The sequence below is a fragment of the Psammomys obesus genome, unplaced genomic scaffold (genome assembly GCF_907164565.1).
Source record: "Psammomys obesus unplaced genomic scaffold, mPsaObe1.curated_primary_1811, whole genome shotgun sequence".
NCBI lineage: Eukaryota > Metazoa > Chordata > Mammalia > Rodentia > Muridae > Psammomys > Psammomys obesus.
Window position 1 is genome coordinate 7,083,330 of NW_026596134.1, and position 19,071 is coordinate 7,102,400.

The 19,071-nt window shown below is 50.3% G+C and overlaps 1 protein-coding gene across 2 annotated transcripts in view; it reads right to left on the reverse strand.

The window, feature by feature from the left end:
- Positions 1–639: 639 nt before the first annotated feature.
- The window catches only part of CUNH14orf132 (chromosome unknown C14orf132 homolog), a 30,711-nt gene continuing 12,279 nt past the window's right edge, over positions 640–19,071 (reverse strand). The window contains exons 2-3 of one of the 2 annotated variants that reach the window (XM_055593080.1): positions 6,023–6,217; positions 640–1,560 (exon numbers count right to left, since the gene is read on the reverse strand). In XM_055593080.1, coding sequence (XP_055449055.1) covers positions 1,513–1,560; positions 6,023–6,217 — 243 coding nt within the window. In that variant the 3' untranslated portion in view covers positions 640–1,512. Of the gene's footprint in view, positions 1,561–5,603; positions 6,218–19,071 lie in introns of those variants that run through there. The other variant, XM_055593081.1, reaches the window with a different exon arrangement.

The following is a 19,071-nucleotide window of genomic DNA, read 5'->3' on the forward strand; positions in this document are numbered from 1 at the left end:
GCTGGTCACCAGTTTCAGGCCTTGGGGTGGGGGTAACCTCTCTGTGCCTCAGTTTCCTCTTTTGTGCAGTGGAGATGCCTTTAGTACCTACCCCTGACAGCTGACATGTAGGCAATGTGCTCAGGATACCACCACCCAACTGCTACTTAAAACAAACTTTTTTTTTTTTTGAGACAGTCTCACTCAGTAGCTCAGGTTGGCCTCAGACTCATGGAGATCTTCCTGCCTCAGACTACAGATGGCTGCTGACTACAGGGATGTCACCCCACCTGGCGGTGTTTCTGTGAATAACTGGACACCACCGTGGCTGCATACTTAGCGTTCCTTGGCAGCATACTGAGCTGGTCGTTCAGGCATCAGTCATTATTTATTCATGCCCGCCTTGAATATCTGCTGGTTATTGCCCATGCATCAGGGACGGGGCAGATACTGAAGGTGGGAAGTTGAGGGAGATAAACTTTGCTCCCCGATAGTGGGTACACGAGCAAGGAGAGCTGATGGGTTGGCAGTATGCAGCCTTTTCCTTTTAGGTGTGACGGTGAAGGGAGCTCAGAGGGAAGTGGGGAGGAAGGGACCTATTACCACGAACCCTGGAGCTGTGGCTTTTAAAGACAACCAGATGGGAACCAGACACAGGGTTAATCTTTCCTTCTGTTTAATTATTGCAATAGAAAATGACAACTGTAGCAAGAAAGCTAACACAGGAAGGTGTCACCGTCACGCCTTCAAAAGAGCACACCAAAATCCCACATCAGCAAAGAGCCTTCCCAGGGCAAGTAGAAGCCAACAGCACATGGAGAACAGGTACCTGTGCAGCAAAGACCTGGAACAATAGTTAAACTTCCTTCATGCCAGGTACACGTGGTTACAAGCTGACTAGAAAAAAACAAAACCAAAAACAGGAGCTAGGCTGATGTTCTCCTCATGAAAAACTGGCATCTGTAGGCAGCAGGTGATGATTAAGAAATCTGGAAAAATCTCAATAGTAGAAAGAGTCAGTATGCCTGCAGATTTGAGGATCAGGGATGGGGGACACAGAGAGAGCTAGGAAGGAGGCTGGGTTTGTCCCACAGCTGTTCCTCAGCCTTCCTGTCCCTGTCAGAATCTCTCCAACCATGCACTGGTGAGGGTCAGAGCCCACAGATCCTGGGACCACGGTCGCTTGACAATTTCCGCTTCAGCGTTACAGCTGTATTGCAGGGTTGTCTCCACACAGGCTCTTCTCAAAAGGAAACTGTCACATGGGTTTCCAAGGCCCAGTCCCACACCTGAAGTTTCCTCAGCTTGGGGCAACCACTGTGCTTCACTGCTCCAATTCACACATGACCGATGTAGCTTTTGAAAACTCCCCATCACCCTGGACCCTTATGTCTAATGGCATCTCCCATCTTTGGTACTGTTGGCATTTGGGGTCTGGATAGCACTCGGCCACTGGTCTGTCTTGTGGATGAGCATCGCTTCTGGCCTCTACTCATTGGATGCCAGCAGGTCCCCACTCCTCTGTAGATCTTGTTAAGAATGTACAAGGCATTGCCAATGTCTCTTGGGGAACCCAGGTGCCTGAAATGAAGAACCATGGGAATTCTGTGGCTGGACGATCTGGGGACAAGACCCTGCTCTTCTGCTGATAGGTTCTACCTGGCAATGCTCCCATACCCACTAGAGTTTGGGCTTCCATGCCCTTGCTGCAAGCCTTCACACAGGCCCATTGGTGATGTCAGAACAGCACGATGGACTGCAAATGCAGTGATTCTCAGGCCCAACTCTTTGACATTTCAATACAATGACACCATGTTCAAAGTTTTCACCCCCAAACCAGGTAACTGGGTTACAAAAGACAAAAAGAAAAAAAACACGTCATTTAAAACCTTGATTTTGTGTTGGGTGGGAGATACATAGCTGTCCTCAGCCACATACAGCCTGCGAGTCTGGAAAATGGAGAAAGAGTGCAAGAGGCAGGCACAGCAACTAGGGCTATTCCGCTAGACAGAGAGCTCCATGTAGAACCAGGGCTCTGACGTACCCCGTGGCCAAAGCACACACATTCCCTGCATGCTGGACACACATTTGCTGGGATTTAGCCCCACGGGAAAGCAGGTTTGAAAGCTTTTGAGGCAGAAGTCGGCTGAGAGAAGAACCAGACGCTGAGACCATACCTTCTTGGTGCTGTGGTGTAGGCACAAGGACACCACTGTGCTCAGGGCTGTCCTGGGGCAGGGGCTGAGTCCTCTGGGGTCCCTCTCCCTCCCCCTCTTGGTCTATGTGTGTACTCTATGTACACACATACAAGCGTGTGTCTTGTCTGTGCGCATGCACATAGAAGCCAGAGGTTGACATCAGATGTCCTCTTCAATCACTTATCCATCCATCCATCATTTAAAACAACAACAACAACAACCCCCAAACTGTGTCTCTCACTGAGCCCGAGCTCACTGTTTTGGTTAGAGTAGCTGCCCAGTGAACCCCATGGACCTGCCTATTTCCCCCGCCCCCAGTGCTGGGATTACAGGGGGGCACCACATGTCCAGACCGTCTACTTTAACGTGGATCCTGGGGCTCTGAACTCGGGTCCTTATGCATGACCTACCAAGCAATCTCCAAGTCCTCTGGTTTTATTTCTCACCAGTAAGACACAGATGACAAGCACAGAGAGCCAGGACAAGTGATGCAGACTTACATCCCAGGTGTAGCCCCCACCCATCGCGACTGATGACAAGGCTTTGTCACTCCAGAAATAATGCGCATTGCCCTTAGCCATGTGGTTTGTGTGGTTCCCTCCCGCCACCATGACACTTCCTGCTCAAGCGCTGATCTCAGGAGGGTTGCAGAGGGAGTCCACAGAGCTCATAATTTCACCCCCTTGGGCTTCTCAGAGGAACCCCTCCTCTCTCCGGGGCCTGTGCCCTGCACCTCTGGGCTCTCAGTCCCAGCTCAGCAGCCTCTCTTCCCCACCCTGCACTGAGTGGTCATAGGGCATAGAGGGTAAGAGGGCTTGGTACAGGCACACATGTGCCATTCTGTCCCTGGCCACCCCTCCCTGGCCTCAACTTGAGAAGTATATGAGCTTGTAAGTAGGACAGGCACCAGGAGAGATGAGCCATTTCACTGCACACTGATCCCAAAGGGAAGCCATGCTCCTGCCAGAGAGGACTAGCCCAAGAGCACACATGCGCTCCCAGACAGATCATGATCAATGGACAGGCATCCAAGCCAGGACTAGAAGCTGGCCTGCTGCCTCCCTGGCTGGGGGGCCTACCCCCTTTTCCCACTCTCTAGGATGCTAGAAACTCATGCAAGGAGGAAGAGACAGTGCTCTCTCTCTCTCTCTCTCTCTCTGGGATGGGCAGGGAAGGAACTCATCAGGCTCACTAGTTGGACTGCATGGACCACATGGAATATTCCAGCAGATGCAGTGCTTCTCCAAGGGCCAGCTACGCAAAAGGCAAGGTCTTTCCTGTCAAATTAAGGAGGCTCTCGGGCCCACCTTACTTAGGGTAAAGCCAATCGGGTTCTGGCTGGGATCCCTAAGAAGGTGACACCTCTGCTTTGGAAAGCTTTGAGGTTCACAGAAAGACTGTACCCCAGCTTGAGTCAACTTGCCACACAGGCGAGGTCTACACTCTGACCTCAGTGCTGGCCACTGGGACCCTGCTAATGTGCAGTTCCTTGGGGCTTACATACCTTGCGGGGCCCCTTCTATGTGCACCCAAGAAACCCTACCTCAGGGACCCTCTTTGGAGACTTACATGGAGACTCAAGGTCAATCTTAACCACCACCCCCCGGAGTCCAGGCCAAGTTGAGGCTGCCCCTTTTTGATGGTCTAAAACCTGTGGGTGGCCCAGGCCATCCCAAGCTGTGACGCCTTGGGAAATACCTTCTGAGGATTCAGGTCCAGTTCAAAGGTACCTCAGTGGACCCTGTACAGTGCCAGAGAGAGGCAGTTGCAGAGCCCAGCTTCCCAGGTCCCAATCCCAGATCCTCACCTCCATGCTGTGTGGCCTCAGGAAAGTTACTCCATTCCTCTGAGCCTCTGGCTTCCCTTCTGTGCACAAACCCTGCTGCTGTGAGGTGAGAGAAAGATGAAGGCTGTACATGAAGTCTAGCACCGTGCCTGCTCACAGTACTCAAGCACTGAGCTCAGGCCTGTTTGCCCCTGACCTGATGACCGCAGACAGAGTGGAGCAGAGGCAGGGAAGATAGTGCGGTTCACTCTGGCTATTCTGACTGGAATCTGTCATTTACTCCTCATTGTTATCTGTGGCGAGCAAGTTCAGACAGGAAACTGTAGGAGTCAGTAGGACAGAATGGGACCAGTTTGTCCATGATGCCATGAGGACAAAGGGGCTTCCCGTGCTTGTGACCATCTGCCACTCCAACCCAGGAGAGCAGGAGAGACATCAACACGTGTTAACTGACTGCGTGAGTGTGCGCGTGCATGCATGTGTGTTCGAGTCTAAGTACTGACACACCAATACTTTACAAGGCCAGGACCTGTCTTTAGCTTTCCTCCCGCTTCCTCTCTCATTACAGCAGGCACAGCTCCCTCCCCAACCTGCTGTCTCCATGGAGACAAGGTAGGGAGCACCACCAGCTGCAGCTCCCCTGTGGTAAATGAGACAGCACGGGGAAGAAGTTACAGCACATGCCTACTTCCATCCCTACCCCTAGTTCTCTCATGAGGATGTCCTCCTCCTTGCTCTAGGGTAGGACTCAGGGGGAAGGGAGGAGTGATGAGGAGGGAGGGTCCTGTTGGTGAGGCAGGAAGTCAGCGCAAATATCCAGCAACTTCCACCTCCAGCACACAACCGTTAACTGCCAGCCCGGCACCCTGCCCTCCTGATGACTCTAAGCATCTTCGCAGATACCCTACGCCCTTCCTTCTTAGCGACAAAGGTTGGACCAGTTCTCCCTACTAACAGCTCCCCCCATCCCTGCAACCCAGGGCCAAAACATTTGCAGGTATTCCGGGTTCAGTGATAGGCGTGGGGAATGAGACCCATGAGGGAGGGCACACATTCTAAGCCAATTTACAGCACTGACACTAGACGACCTGGGAATGCCCAAGATGGACATCTTGCCTCAGCTGCTGAGGTGGGGCCATGCTTAGTAGAGAGTTTGGCTAGGGTGGAGCCCAGACTCAGCGAGATCAGGAAATGCTCTGATGCTCCGGCTCCTATATTATCTAACCACACCATCACCTTGACCTTCTCCATGACATCTGTCCAATGACGAAGGGAAACGACTAAATCATCTTTACCTCCCATGAATCCTCGGAGAAGAGACAGTCACTTCATCTGGGTGGTAAATGGTTAATGTCTGGAGGATCTAAATCTTGAAGACACCCTCTGCCTTTCTTACAAAAATCAGAAAGTTCATTCCAGTCCCTCGGTTTTCTGATGCACTTGGGTCCTGCAAGGGACCAAGTGTCTTGGTGACAAAAGTACCTCTTTTAAGTTAATTCCACAACATTCTGTGACCCTACACCATCACCATCATATTCCAAACAAATGACACATAAAATTAAAAGGTGGGGAATTCTAATTTGTGAAAGTTCTTCTTGTCCCAGCATCCACACACTGGGTTCATTAAGTCCGAAGAAAAATACGACACAACGAATGGGAATTTACTTCTAGGAAAGTTTCAACAAAAAGGTCTACATTTTTTTTAACCCATGGGATGTTCCTGGGACTGACTGAAGCTTTAAGAATTTTTCAGTCTGCTATTTGAAGGACCCAACCCATCAAGCTTTTAGGAGCTGGAAGCACCATCTTCAAGGTGTTCTGAATCAGCTCAACCCACAACATGGATTATTCTAAGTTAGAGCTGCCTGGAGGAAATTACAGATTTCCTGCCCCTGCAGAGGCCATTCAAGCTTAGGTCTAGAACACAGGTGTCTCCAGTGGCTGGGACAAGATGGAGCCACAGGGAGAACCTTGGCAGTCGAGTCCAGAGCAGGAGGGCCTTTCCCACGGCTTTAGCATCACTGAGCCCTCAGAAGGTGAAGGCGTACACGACTCCTACCACCACTATGTTCCCCAGAGTTGCTATGATGGCAATCCAGAGCAGAACAGCATCGTTGGTGGAGCGAGGAGACTCCTCTGGCTGGCTGTGGCCATTGGAGGTTGCGTGGACGTTGGCCGGGGAGTTAAACAGGGAGTATTCGGTACTGAAGTCCTCGTTGGGCGAGTCCATGAACACTCCTCCCATCATAGGCAACTGCAAGAAGAACAGATAGAATGAACCAGCACTGCCCAGCAGGAGAAGGCGCACTCCTAGAGGGGACCAGTCCAACAGGCGTGCAAGGAAGTACATTTTGTAGGGCAGTAATGCCCATTTTGACTCATAAAAGTGAGTGTTCCTAGCTGGCTATTGTGCATGGCTTTAATCCTGATACTTAGGAGGCTGAAAGGAAGTTCACATGTTTTAAGGCTAGCTTGGGTTACATAGTGAGTTCTAAGCTAGCCCAAACCCAAACCAAACCGAACAAAAGTAACAACAACCCCCAAACATATGCATCAAGCTTTATGGCAGATACTCTGGAGAGCATTCCACACACAAAGCTTAGTGGATCTCACCCCACTAACTCCCTCCAACCCTGTGCCAGGCTCTCCTACTCCAATATGGTTACAAAACACCCTTATTCCTATTCTAATGTTTTTGTTTGTTTGTTTTCTTGGAGACAAGGTTTCTGTGTAGCCTTGGCTGTTCTGGAGCTAGCTCTGTAGACCAGGCTGGCCTTGAACTCACAGAGATAGCCTGCCTCTGCCTCCCGAGTGCTGGGATTAAAGGTGTGTGCCACCACCACCCAGCTCTTATTATGATTTTAAAAGGCAATTCATGTTAGGCTAGTGGTGGTGGCTCATGCCTGGAATGCCAGCCTTTAGATGGCTGAAGGAAAAGGATCATGATCAATATAGCTGTCTCAAAATACGAAAAAAAAAAAAAAAGATAAGTAAAAAGTAGTAATAACATATGCCAGGGAACACTACAAACCACCTCGTATTTAGCCAGTTAACATTTTGTTAACTTTTTATTTTCCTTTTTCTGTGTGTGAAAGAGAAGAGGGGAAAGCAGCAGGGAGAGAGGTTTAAACATGCAGCTTTCTAGTCAGGAATTAAAAAGTCCAGACCCCCAATTTAGAAGACCTCCCCCTCTGCATACATCACAGTTTCTGGGCTGGGTCTACCCAGGGTGCTACCCTGCCTGCACCCTGGGGGCCTCCAGAATGTTCTGGTGGATGCTTGAAGGAGGTCTATAAGCATCCAGGGGAATCTGCTGGGTTAGAAAGATGGGCCCCAGAACACAGTGTGTCTTGGGACAGACACAGGACAGCTCTTGAGTTACAATAGAGAGGTGTCTTTGTCCCGGGTGTTCGAGGAGGGTGCTGGAGATTCCAGAGCTGAGCTGCAGGTGAAGATGCTGGCGTCTGACCATTTTCCCTCTCAGGTTTCCCTGTTCTTCAGTACAGACAAGGAAAGCTGCCACTTAAAACCCACAGGCTGCAGCCTATGCATCAGACCTCAGAACCCAAACTAAGCTTCCGTGCATCGGACAGACAGAAGAATGACAGTGTTCAAATAGACCTGCTGTCTCTTCACAGATCCAATGCCTCTCAAAAGCCTTTCAGCCTCAGCTTGGGCCATGAGCTACAGGATGGCCACAGAGCCCTAACAGCCCCTCACTCTGATGGCAGCATGAACAAATCACCTTCTGCATCTCCTCACAAACTGTCATTGCCGCCAGCCTGCCACTCTCCTCCACTGGGTGGCAGAGAGGCTCATAACCTCAGAATGGTTTGATGGGACATGATTCGCCCAAGTAAGGCTGTACCCCAAACCTTCAGAGCCAGATTATGTGACAGGTACATTATCTTTCTGGAGGACAGCAAGCAGTGTGGTGAGTTGAGAGCAAGTCCCTGAAGCTGAGATGACAGACAACCGGCTAAGCATAGCCTGCTGGCCCAGGCTCTGAAGAAACAGCTCGTTTCACTCCCCAGTGGGGCTCCTGCAAGAGTGTGCCCCCTTCCATCTAAAGACCCTCTCACACTACCAGTTACCACTACCAGATTCAGGGGCAGGAAGCATGGTTTTCATTGTGACTCCTGGATCCAATGATGCTTGCATTGTCTGTCCAAACGAGCATCCGGGTTGCTGCTAAATTGGGGGAAAACGCATCCCCTCCTGATAAGATTACTTGGTTGGAACAGAGACAGAGAAAGTCCTTTTTAAGGACACCTTCAACTCCGATTGTCTGAATTCATTTAAAGTAACAGACATTTGGCGAGATAAGCGGCTGGAGACAACGATGAGGAAGATGACTCAGCTACAGACCAATGGGATGACTGTCCCTTGGCGGTTCCACTTCTGGAAGGAAGATTGCCACTTGGTTTGTCTTCAGTTTGGGAATTACAGCAGCAACTTTTGCTTAATGAAAAAAAAAAAACCCAATTATTTCCAGATCTTGCAAAGCTTTTATAAACTTGGTTCAAGGGAAGAAAGAAAGAGCAGTAGGCGAGGCACGTTGTCCCTATTATTAAATGTCAAAGTAGGGTGACTGAGTACAGATTCTTGCTCTGCACCATCCTTGATGCCACACAAACAAGGATCAAAGGCAAAAAGGACCAAGTTGGCCCCCGTCGACAAGGAAGAGGTAAGCTCGGTGTATGAGTAACCATCCGAGAAACAGTGTGCGCAGGTGAGTATGGGTGTGACGTCTCTGGCACCACTTTTAGCACCCAGTGTGTGCGCATTGCGCTGTCACACACAAGGGGGAGGGGAAAGGCCCGCTGGCCCAAAGTTGATTGCATTCCACGTGGTGGTAGACTTTCCTTCAGTTCAGAACAGCTTCCCAGTAGGAAATACCTCCCAGTGTTTCCAGCAGAGAAGCCTATGGAAGGCGAGGAATACCTCTGTGCCCAGCCCATGGCATGCCACAAGTCTCAGTTTTGGATCACATCACCTGGCTGCTCCCTGGATTCAGTAAAGGCATGGCTCTTACAGCACAGGACCTGTGAAGTCATCAAAAACTTCCAGGTGTGCACTTTGTAAAGCACCACAAGATTTTTAGAGGACACTCTTGTGGAAGCAAACAGCAGCATTTGACAGCACTTTAACCATCTACTTTAGGGACTTGAGCAGTCTTACCACCCAAGGTCACCAGGGCTGTATACCTGTACCTGTTCCTTCAAACACCTTCATCTACGAGTGAGGATTTCCTGCAGGGCCATTTGGCTTTAACTTTTGAGGACGACAAATTGGTGGCTGTGGTGGTTTGAATGAGAAAGGCCACTATAGGCTTGTATGTTTGAATATTTGTTTTTCAGTTGGTGGAACTGTTTGGGAAAGGAGGTGTGGCCTTATGGGAAGAATCATGCCATTCCTAATTAGCTCTCTCTGCCTTCTACTCACAGACAAGGATGTGAGCTCTCAGCTACTGCTTCAGTACCATGGCTGCTGACACCTGAGCCTGATGCCATGCTCCTTACCATGATAATCATGAACTCTAACCCTCTGAAATGGTGAGCCCCAAATGAAAGGTTTTCTTTTATAAGTTGCCTTGGTCATAGTGTTTTGTCATGGCAGTAGAAAAGTAATTAAGATAATGGTCCTCGGTTGCCTCTCTATGCCTGCCTCAGATAAGGTTAGAAGTAGGGACAGAATAAGGGACAGAAGTGTGAAGCTAGCAAAGGAAAGAATAGCGGCACACCCACCTTTCCATAGAGAAAAATACAAGGTCCATCTACACAGAAGAGAAATTCGAAGAGAAGACAGCATCAGCAATGAACCCAAACATGGGTGGCATCCTTTACAGAGAGACGATTTTGAAACTAGCTGAGATTCAGTTGAAATCATACCTTGTACTGTTTATACATGTATAATTTCAGTTTGGTCATACTTTAGAACATATTTTCATTGCCTTGAAGTTTGCCTTTCTTATTGTAGAAGTAAAACACCTGTTGTGAAAATAAAATATTGAGGCTTTGGCAAAATCCCACTTTATTGTATAATTTTCTATTTTTAATTTAAATTTTATGCACACAAGTATCTTTGTTCACATGTATGTCTATATATGATGTGCCCACAGGGGTCTGAGGAGAGAGTTGGATCCCCTGGAACTGGAGGTTTATTTTCACAACAGGTGTTTTACAAGGTATGATTCTGGGTGTGTGAGTGAATTCACGTGGAGGCCAGAGATCAGCCTTGGTTATGGCTGTTCAGGCATCATGCACCTTGTTTTTTTTTTTTTTTTTTTTTTTACAGAGGGTATCTCTCACTGGTCTGGAGCTTGTAGGAGGGCCGGCCAGTGAGCCCTGAGATTCCTGTCCCTGCTGCCTCCAGGACTGGGATTACAAGTGTGGGCAAATGCTTCTTTTTTGTTCTTTTGGTTTTGGCCTCGAACTCACAGAGATCTGCCTGCCTCTGCCTCCCCAAGTGCTGGGATCACAGGTAGGAACAAGAACAGGGTCCAGAAAGACCAGGCTAGACTTGGAGAGTGCTCAGGTGGGTGGGTGATTCCCGTTTACAAGATACATGGCTGAGCAGACTGTAGGTCCAACCCTACAGTCTGTTGATGGTGGAGGAACAACGTCTCCCAGAAAGGGTACCAAAAAGCACGTGTGCTGGGAAATAAACCTGTGGGTTCCTGGACTGACTCCAGGTGCAGGAGGGTGGCATCCCAGGTGGTGGCTGGGCTGAAGGGGGCGGGACGCGGCCTAGCTCAGCACCAAGGACAGCTCTCGTTTCTGGAGCAGGGTTCCAACCAGCGTGGACCGCCCCAGCAGGAAGACGGTGTTCTGCTCCGTTAACTCCCTCCCCACCAAACTCTGGAAGGTACTGGAAAACCGCTAATGGCTGTGAGTCTGAAGACTCCCCCAGAGATGGTGGCTGACCCCTCCCGGGTTGTTCTTCCACAGGGACTGCAGCTAATGGAAATATTTGCCACCTACCGGCAGAACCTGCCATTTTCGTTGCCTAGCACCCACGCTGCAGAGTTTTCCCTGTAAAACTGGGTGCAGTAAAAAACATAAGTAACATTTACTTAAGAGTTTGCTCCAGGCCAGGTGTGGTGGACTGGGACCTTTATAACTTGCGGCTGTTTTGCCTGAGGACCGTCCACGAGATAGGGCTGACTCTTGTTCTCCAGGTGGGGAAACTAAGGCACAAGAGGAGAGTTACTGAGTCGAGGCTCAGGGAAACACAATATCTTCCTTGAGATTGCCTGGCTCATAAGTAACTGACCAGGAACTAAACTCTTCGTGTTGCAACACACAAACACCACCGTCATTCCCGGGGCCACTGTAAGCACTGGGTCACCTGTGTCCCACCATCCCAGTGACAGAGATGCTTCCTCCCTCAACAGGGATCTCAGCTGGTGAGGAACTTACAGGTCAGGCTGCAGTACCCAAATGTGGCCGGGCACATGGGTACTGGAGACTTGAGGGTCACCTGCACTGAGGGCATGCTTGGTGGTGCCTGCGTTTGCTTTCTTGCCTCCCTCAGCAGCAGCTCAATAACCCTTGAGCTATTAACATTGTTCAGCAGTGACTTCCATGGGGTCCCCTTGGAGCCCAGAGATCAGTGGGCCTGCAGCCTAGCGATGAGGCCAGGTCCTAGGTTCTTCATGGGACACTGCTCTCTTGCCTCCTCTGAACCACGGTGCCAGGGCCCTCCATCCACTTTACTGCTAGCTCTGGCCCTACCACTGCCCGTTCCGTGGCCCTCTGCAGACACTCATAACCCCCAGAGCCACTCCCAACTGTCCCAGGAGCTTGGCGTGGGTTGGGAAGGGTCTCCCAAGAAGAGCTACCCTATGCCTGGGCATTGTACTGTGTGTTCACAACAGCCCAGCACGAGGCAGGGCTTGGGACTCAGAGAGGCATGGTCACTTTCCTGAGAACTCACAGCTCACGAGCAACTGATCAGAAAAGCAACTGCAAATCTGCCGACTTCTAACCTTCGTCACCCACTCTGAGTTCACAACTTTCTCTGCCAGAGTCCAACGCCAACAAACCCGCACGGCGGGCAAAGTATTGGTCACATTACGCGTCCCTTTTACTTATGACATTACCTTGCCTGCTACTACAATTAGCCATGCACTTACATTATGGGCATGTCTATCTTTCCCTGGGCTGGGAGCTTTTTTAAAGACAGACAGGCTGGAGTTAAATTCCTCCTGAGTCCCAGTGCACGGCACAGCCGCTCACATGAAGTAGCTGCTAAGGACACAGTACAATAAAAACTGTGTGCTCAACTGACAGCTGCGAGCAGAACTCTCCAGCACAGCATACACTTAGCTGCCTACTCTACCACCCAGCCCCACCCAGGGGCCCAGAAAAAGAAGGGTATTTTTGGAAAACCTGAGAACACTGCAGAATTAAGAGTAAAAAGCAAATAGATTCCTTTTGAGGCTGTTGCCATAGTAACTCAGCACACAGCAGAAAAATGCTGTCTCCACAGAGCCATCATCTTTGATTACTAATAGTGAAAGGAACATTAGCCCTGGGGACAAATATGCCGGATGTGGCTGGTCACCACCTGGGATCCATCCTCTGTGGTGTAGCCCAAGGCTACAGTGAAAACTCAGAGGGCCATGAAGCTTCAGTTTATCTTAGAAGACAGTGGTTCACTGATTGAGAACATCAAGGAAAAATGTTCAAGACCAGCTGGATGGCTTCTCCTCCTGGCCAAGCCTGGCCTCCCACGAGTGGCTATGGTCAGTCCTTCTGTAGGTCAGTGAGTTTCCAGGCAGTTTCTTGAAGTGGGCAGAGGCAAGACAATGAGTTGAAGGCTTTCTCTTGGAGGGAGCAGCTGGCAGAGGATGCCACATACTGAGCCTACTCTACCTCAGAGGGCTTCAGCACTCCTCTGGAGTGACTCAGTAGCACTAATGGAACCAAATGTGTATTCCCTTTCCCTGAACAGAGCAGGTTCTAGGGCCGCAAGGCTGTGGCTCCTGAGAGAACCACCGTTACAGGGACATCTGGAGGAGCGGCAGACACACAGAGGGAGCTGTGCCTTGCTGACCCCCTCCCGGCTCACTTGTGGTTGTTTTTGTATGTCCAATTGGGTCAGAAGCCAGGGAAGAGTCACCTATCTCTGGTGGCATTCGGGAAGTGCCATCCGAACCCTGACTGAGCACTGGGGAACAAGTCATGGTGCCACGAAGACGAAATGTGTGGGGTCAAACTCCCCTGTTGGCCAGTGGCTTCTCCAACAGTGGGTCTCACTAGAATACAAGGGTCTCGTAGGGACCTTCCAGATAAGCAAACACAGTCAACTCTCAGAGGATGCCACCCACCTGTGCCCCCAGCAGAGAGGGCTTTGTGAGCAATAACTTCCTAGGTCCATGCTGCCACTGCGGGGGAAGCCGGAGCAGTGAGCATGGCTGGGGAAGAGCAGGCAGTCAGGGACTGGGAGCTGCGACTTTGTCCTACAGTTGCAAACTGATCCTACATCAAGACTCCTACATTTACCACAGATGTTGGGCAAGCCTCGGGCTAAATCATTTGTCTCTCCTGGGGTAGAGGTTCTGGTTTTGTACACTGACAGCTTCTTCTAGGGCAATCCTGACAGGAGAGACAGGTGTCTTTGATCCTGACTGTTTGGACACATCTCAAGTACTCAATAAAAAGCTCGCCGCATTGTGTAATATCATGCTCCACTGAATATTCTCCATGCTAGAGACAAAATCATCTTAGAAGACACAGTGTATTGTTACCAAGAATATTTAGGGCATCAGAGCAGTAGCCTGGTCTTGGCTGCCCAAGAGTGAAGATGGCACACTGACCCTCAGTTGAAAAGCCCAGGTCTAGTTCCATCTGCCTAGGCCCACAGGGCCTGTTGTGGCCATTGCTCTGGAGTTCTGGGAATGTGCGCAATCCCAGAAGCCTTCGGGGAGCTAGGCAGGTTTATCCCGCTCACATGGACCATGCTTTGCCTTCAGCTGAAAGAGCTAGCGAGGGTGTTTCAGATGATCTGGGTGCAGACGCCTGTGGGCGGCTGTGCTGTCTGAGCCTCTGTGAAATGATCCATGAGAGACTGCAACAACCACGCTAATTAAGCCAATTAAAAGTACAAGCCAATTAATAAAGGCCAGAGCTAGAGTAGGCTGACTCCTCCAAAACACCTGTTGGTGCTGAAGCTCAGGGGTACAGCAGTTTAAAAGACAAAACCCATAAAAACCACAGTTACATCAGTGTGTGTGTGTGTGTGTGTGTGTGTGTGTGTATGTGTGTGTGTGTGTGTGTGTGTGTGTGATTTCTGTGTTAGAGGAAACTGGACTAAGCTTGCAACTTCTGTCTTTTTGCAGAACTTAGCAGAATTTTCCAGACACAAAATTTGCAATAGGTAGACAGACATATCCACGAACAAAAGAACTCACAGTGAGAAGGTGCAGGCACCAATGTGCTTGCCTCACAAACGTGAAAAACTGAATTCAATCCCAGAAGCTCTGTGTAGAGAGTTGGGTGTGGCTCAGGTGCCGGTAATCCCAGTGCTGGGGAGACTGAAACAGGCAGGTTCCTGGGAATCTCAGGGCAGCCAGCCTGGGCCCCTTCCCCAGTAACAGGCCAGTGAGAAACCCCACCCACACTCCCGCTTCATGTCTGTTAATGGGATAAAAATACCTTGGCCCAAAGCAACTTAGGGAGCAAAGAGTTTATTTGCCTCACAATACCAGGTTATAGTTGATTACTGTGGGAAAGTCAAGGCAGGAACTTAAAAGCATTGTATCTGTACTCAAGAGTAGACAGAGAATAGAGGCATGGATCCTTGCCTGCTCTCAGCCAGAATTCTCCTCTCTCATACTGGACAGGACCCCTTGCCTAGGGAATAGTGCCACCCACAGTGGGATGGGTCTTCTTGGATCAATTAACCAGATAATTCCCCACAGACCTGCCCACAGGCCAACCTGATCTAGATAATTCCTCTTCAAGGCTTTTTGCTTTTTTTTTTTTTAACTCTTGATTTTTTAAGTTAATTTTCATGTGTTTTCAGCCTTTCACTTTTGCCAAAATTTTCTCCATTTCCACATACAATTATATGACCCCACATGAGACTCACAACCTATACTCTAAGCAGGTTTGCTGTAGACATTTGAATGTGCTGAAGGACCAGGCAGCAGTGGACTGAGCCTTGAGCGTAGGAGGGTCAAACCTGATTAAAGCCTCATTGAGGTGGTGTGTGCTGACCCAGGGAGGAGAGGATATGAGAAAACCGTGGATTTTCATTCAAGTGATTATCTCTTTTAAGTCTTGCTGTCTGCAGGGACCACACAGTGACTAATGAGTGCCCCTTAAAAGAGATGCTGGAGAGATGGCTCAGTGGTTAAAGCACTTATCTGAGAGTGTGAGCACTGAGTCCAAATCCCCTGAACCCCCATAAATTCCAATTGGGAATGGCAGCCCCTCCCTGTAGTGCTGCCTCAGAAAGTGGAGAGAGGGGATCCTCAGGCAGGGCTGTCTGGCAAGACTCGCTGTATTGGTGACCTCCCTCAGAATAAGATGGAAGAGTGGTCAAGGGTGGGTTTGCAGCTGTGGGCGGAGTCCTTCAGCTTGAGGTGCTGTGCAGACTCCTCTGACCACCCTGCACAGCCCCCAGAGGACTTGCAGATGTGAACGAGAGCCCTAGCTACCGGCTGCAGCGGCTGAGAGAGGTCTTCGATTCCGAGCCATCTGCCATCTCTCCTCAGCATCTCTGAAGTTACTCAGGCAGGGGGAAGCATCAGGCCTGTCTCAGTTCCTGACATATTTGTGCTAAGGTTCAAAAATATCTACTGCACAAAAGCTGCGGTGAAGGCCTTCCTGAACAGAGGCACTCAGGAAGGAATAAGAGTGTCACAGAGAAGGCCGGGGGCTAGGCACTCCACCAGGCAACATTTGTCTCCCACAGCCCACATTAATGAGGCTACCGGGGAAAGATCCAAAGAGGGTTTTCTGAGAGAATCGTGTTCTAAGGAAATTGCTTTATACAAACACCTGGGGATTTTCATAAAGCTGGGGACACGGCTCAGCTGTAGAATGTAGGTCCTGCAAGCTCAGGGCTCTAGGCCCGATCCCAGTGTTAAGTCTTAAAGCCACGAAAGGAGGTGACACAGAGCGAGGGGACAGGATGACCACTCAAGCATCGTACCTATTAGCATTTGCACGGCCCTGTGCAGCTGCTCATTTTTCGTCTGGTCTCTTTATGCCGGAGCCACAGAGCAGGGCCCTAAGAATGCTAGGCACTACTGTGTGCTTTCACACCCGCCTCCTCACTTGCTTCTCTTGTCCAGACGTGTGCTGCGTGCTACTGTGGCCTCTGAACAGAGAAACTGAGGCTCAGCCAAGTCCAGTGCCTAGATCCGAGTGACGAGAGGCAGAGTCAGGCCTGGGACTCGGACCTGTTTCCCATCTCAGGTACTCTCCCAGGCTCGGGGAGGAGGGGGATAGGCTGCCTTTTACGTGAGATGGTAAGACTTGCCGCCTAGGATGCCAGGCAGAGCGGGAAAGGGAAGAAGGTTGCTAGCTCAAGACAGGAAGGTCACAGTGAAACAGCCAATTTGTCTGACACTTCCTGGTGACACACTGCTATATTTAGGCTGCAGGCTCCCGAGACTTCTGGTAACTGACCACAGATCCCCTCCCTGCGCTGTGTGGCCGAGCACAGCAGAGCGTGGAGAGGCTCAGCGGCTTCCCACCAGCCCAGCAGAAGGAAGAATATGGCTACCTGCCTCCCCCTGAAGCCACTGCTTTGCGAGCTAGTGAGGCAACCCCCCCAGCCCCCGTCACTGGAGATGCTGACACAGTGGGCTACTCGCCCTTGGTGATTTAAAACCTGATTGGGCATGTGAGATTTGGCCATCACGATGAAATGGTTTGTCAGAATTCACACCCAGGCCTGATGGTTTAGGGAGGCACTGGCGTTTGTTCCCTAACCTGAAGGTCTCATAGAGAAAGGCAGATATGTGCAGAAAGAAAAAAAAAACAAAACACTGCGTTTGTTCTGTGGGGGTGTGGCTCAGGTTGCCTGGCATATTCACTCTCAGTCTCACCAGACATCCTACTTCTTCACGTTTCCTTACCATGGCTGTTGGGGGCCAGTGGGGTGAGCTGTATGTATGGCCTGTCTGGGGTGTTCCCATGGCTGTGCTCCCTAACATTGGGTGGCAGTCGTCCCATGAGAGGATGAAGAGAGAGGAATCAGTGACATCCTGCTCTCTCTGTGAAGCCACCTATGGCTGTTGGGGCTTGTCTGTGGGTGGGGTGTCCTAGGGCTCTGAAAGGAGGTGACACAGAGGGCTGCAGGGGAAGAGGAGCCTGCTTCATGCTGTGGGGCAGACAGCCCGGAGGCATCAGCTTTCTGGGACCCGTGATGTGCCTGCATCCTGCTACCTCTTCCTGCTTTCCTGACATCTTTCTACAAGCTGCCGGACTACAGGCAGAGTGGACAGCACTCATCCTCAGCCATACCTCACAGAAGCTAACCGAGTTCAGGGTGTGAAGCCACCAGGGGTGTCCTTCAGAGCTTCTGCCCATGTTTCTATCCCCGACTGAGCAAATGGCAGGTGGGTTGTTCCAATGCAGTAAACAGCTCCCTCTCACTGGTGAAGCCCAAGCCCTCGGGAGTGGGGGTTGGGGGAGGGGAGCGTGCTCAGGTGCATGGAACTCTGGGGCAGCAGAGCTGTCTTCCCTGAGGCCTCCCAGCTGGCCCCTGCGGGCGGCAGAGCATCCTACTTTACCTGGCACCATCCTGGTTTCAGAACTGCAATCCTCCAGTCCTCTGACAGCTGTGACAGTTGGTCGTGGCACACTTGAGTGATTACCCTGACAGACGAGTATGGAGGTTTCGAGGGTTAGACCTTTCTTCAAATGCATCCCCAGAGCCTATGGGCTACACGACAGCAGGGCAGGTGTCTCCATCCTTCTGGCTCTTCCCCCCCTAGTAAACTAAGAGGCACCTGAGGTGTATACCAAAGACACATCAGGGTTTGTAACAAATGCCAAACGGAAAGCCAAGTGTGCCAGGACCTGGCACATGGCAGGCATTCTGCAGGGACAAAGGGTATTAGGAAGGTGAAGTCTGAGGGACAGAGCTGGACTCTTTGTGCTGGCAGGAAGTGTGGGCCCTCTAGGCCCACTAGGACATAGTCTGCTTCCCGGCACGCTCTGCTTTCATTGACATCTGTGCCTGACCTTATTTCATTCATTAAATATTTACCGGGTCCAGCCCTGGGCTGTGGCACAGCAAGATTGGTATATATGAAATGAAGGTCTTTGCTGTCAGGGAGCATCAGATAGAGCTCCTCAAGACAGAAGGCTGAACAGGGCTGAGGGGTGCAGGGGGGAGGAGGGCTGTGTGTGGGAAGCAGACGTTCTTTCTCAAGCTGTGGGCAGCTGCTTGCCTGGCAAGCTTGCTTTGTTATAGATTATTCAGTGAAAAATATGCTCTAGCCTTTACCTTGAGACAGAAATAAGCAGGACATTTTACCAAGTTTCTTTAACTTGTCTGTGAGACCGTGGACCATGCCTGCCATACGGGAAGCTAGTCTTTGAAAACAAGCTTATCTGTTTCATGAACCCTGTCCTTGGACCAATGTGAACTGTGTTTACTTTGTCTTTAAGGAATTGGAAAATGAACTTGGTGCTTTCAGTACTGACTGATAGCCCTCTCGAAACTATCCTAAGTTATTCTGTCTCTTTCTCTTAACATGTAATTTCTCGGTCCCCACTCTCTGTCATGTCCTAAATTACCTACGTACGGCTGGTTCCGTCAGCTATGTGGAAGGACATGGCCTTCCTTCCTTTCTTTTTTCCTTCCTCCCTCCCTCCCTCCCTCCCTCCCTCCCTCCCTCCCTCCCTTCCTTCCTTCCTTTGTCCTAGTTTTGGCACCAGTCTATCCAAGCCTTGACAACTCCCTCAGCCACTATCCTTTCTGTCCACATAGAATCATAGAATCTGGGTCTGAACAGGATTACAGCAGGGGTAAAAAAAAAACCATGTTTCTGAGCCTGAGATCTTCTTCCAGCACTCTGCAGTTGATTAGTTTTTACTGGCTCCTGTTCTTGGTCATAGCTTAGCAGCTCTTGCTTTGCCT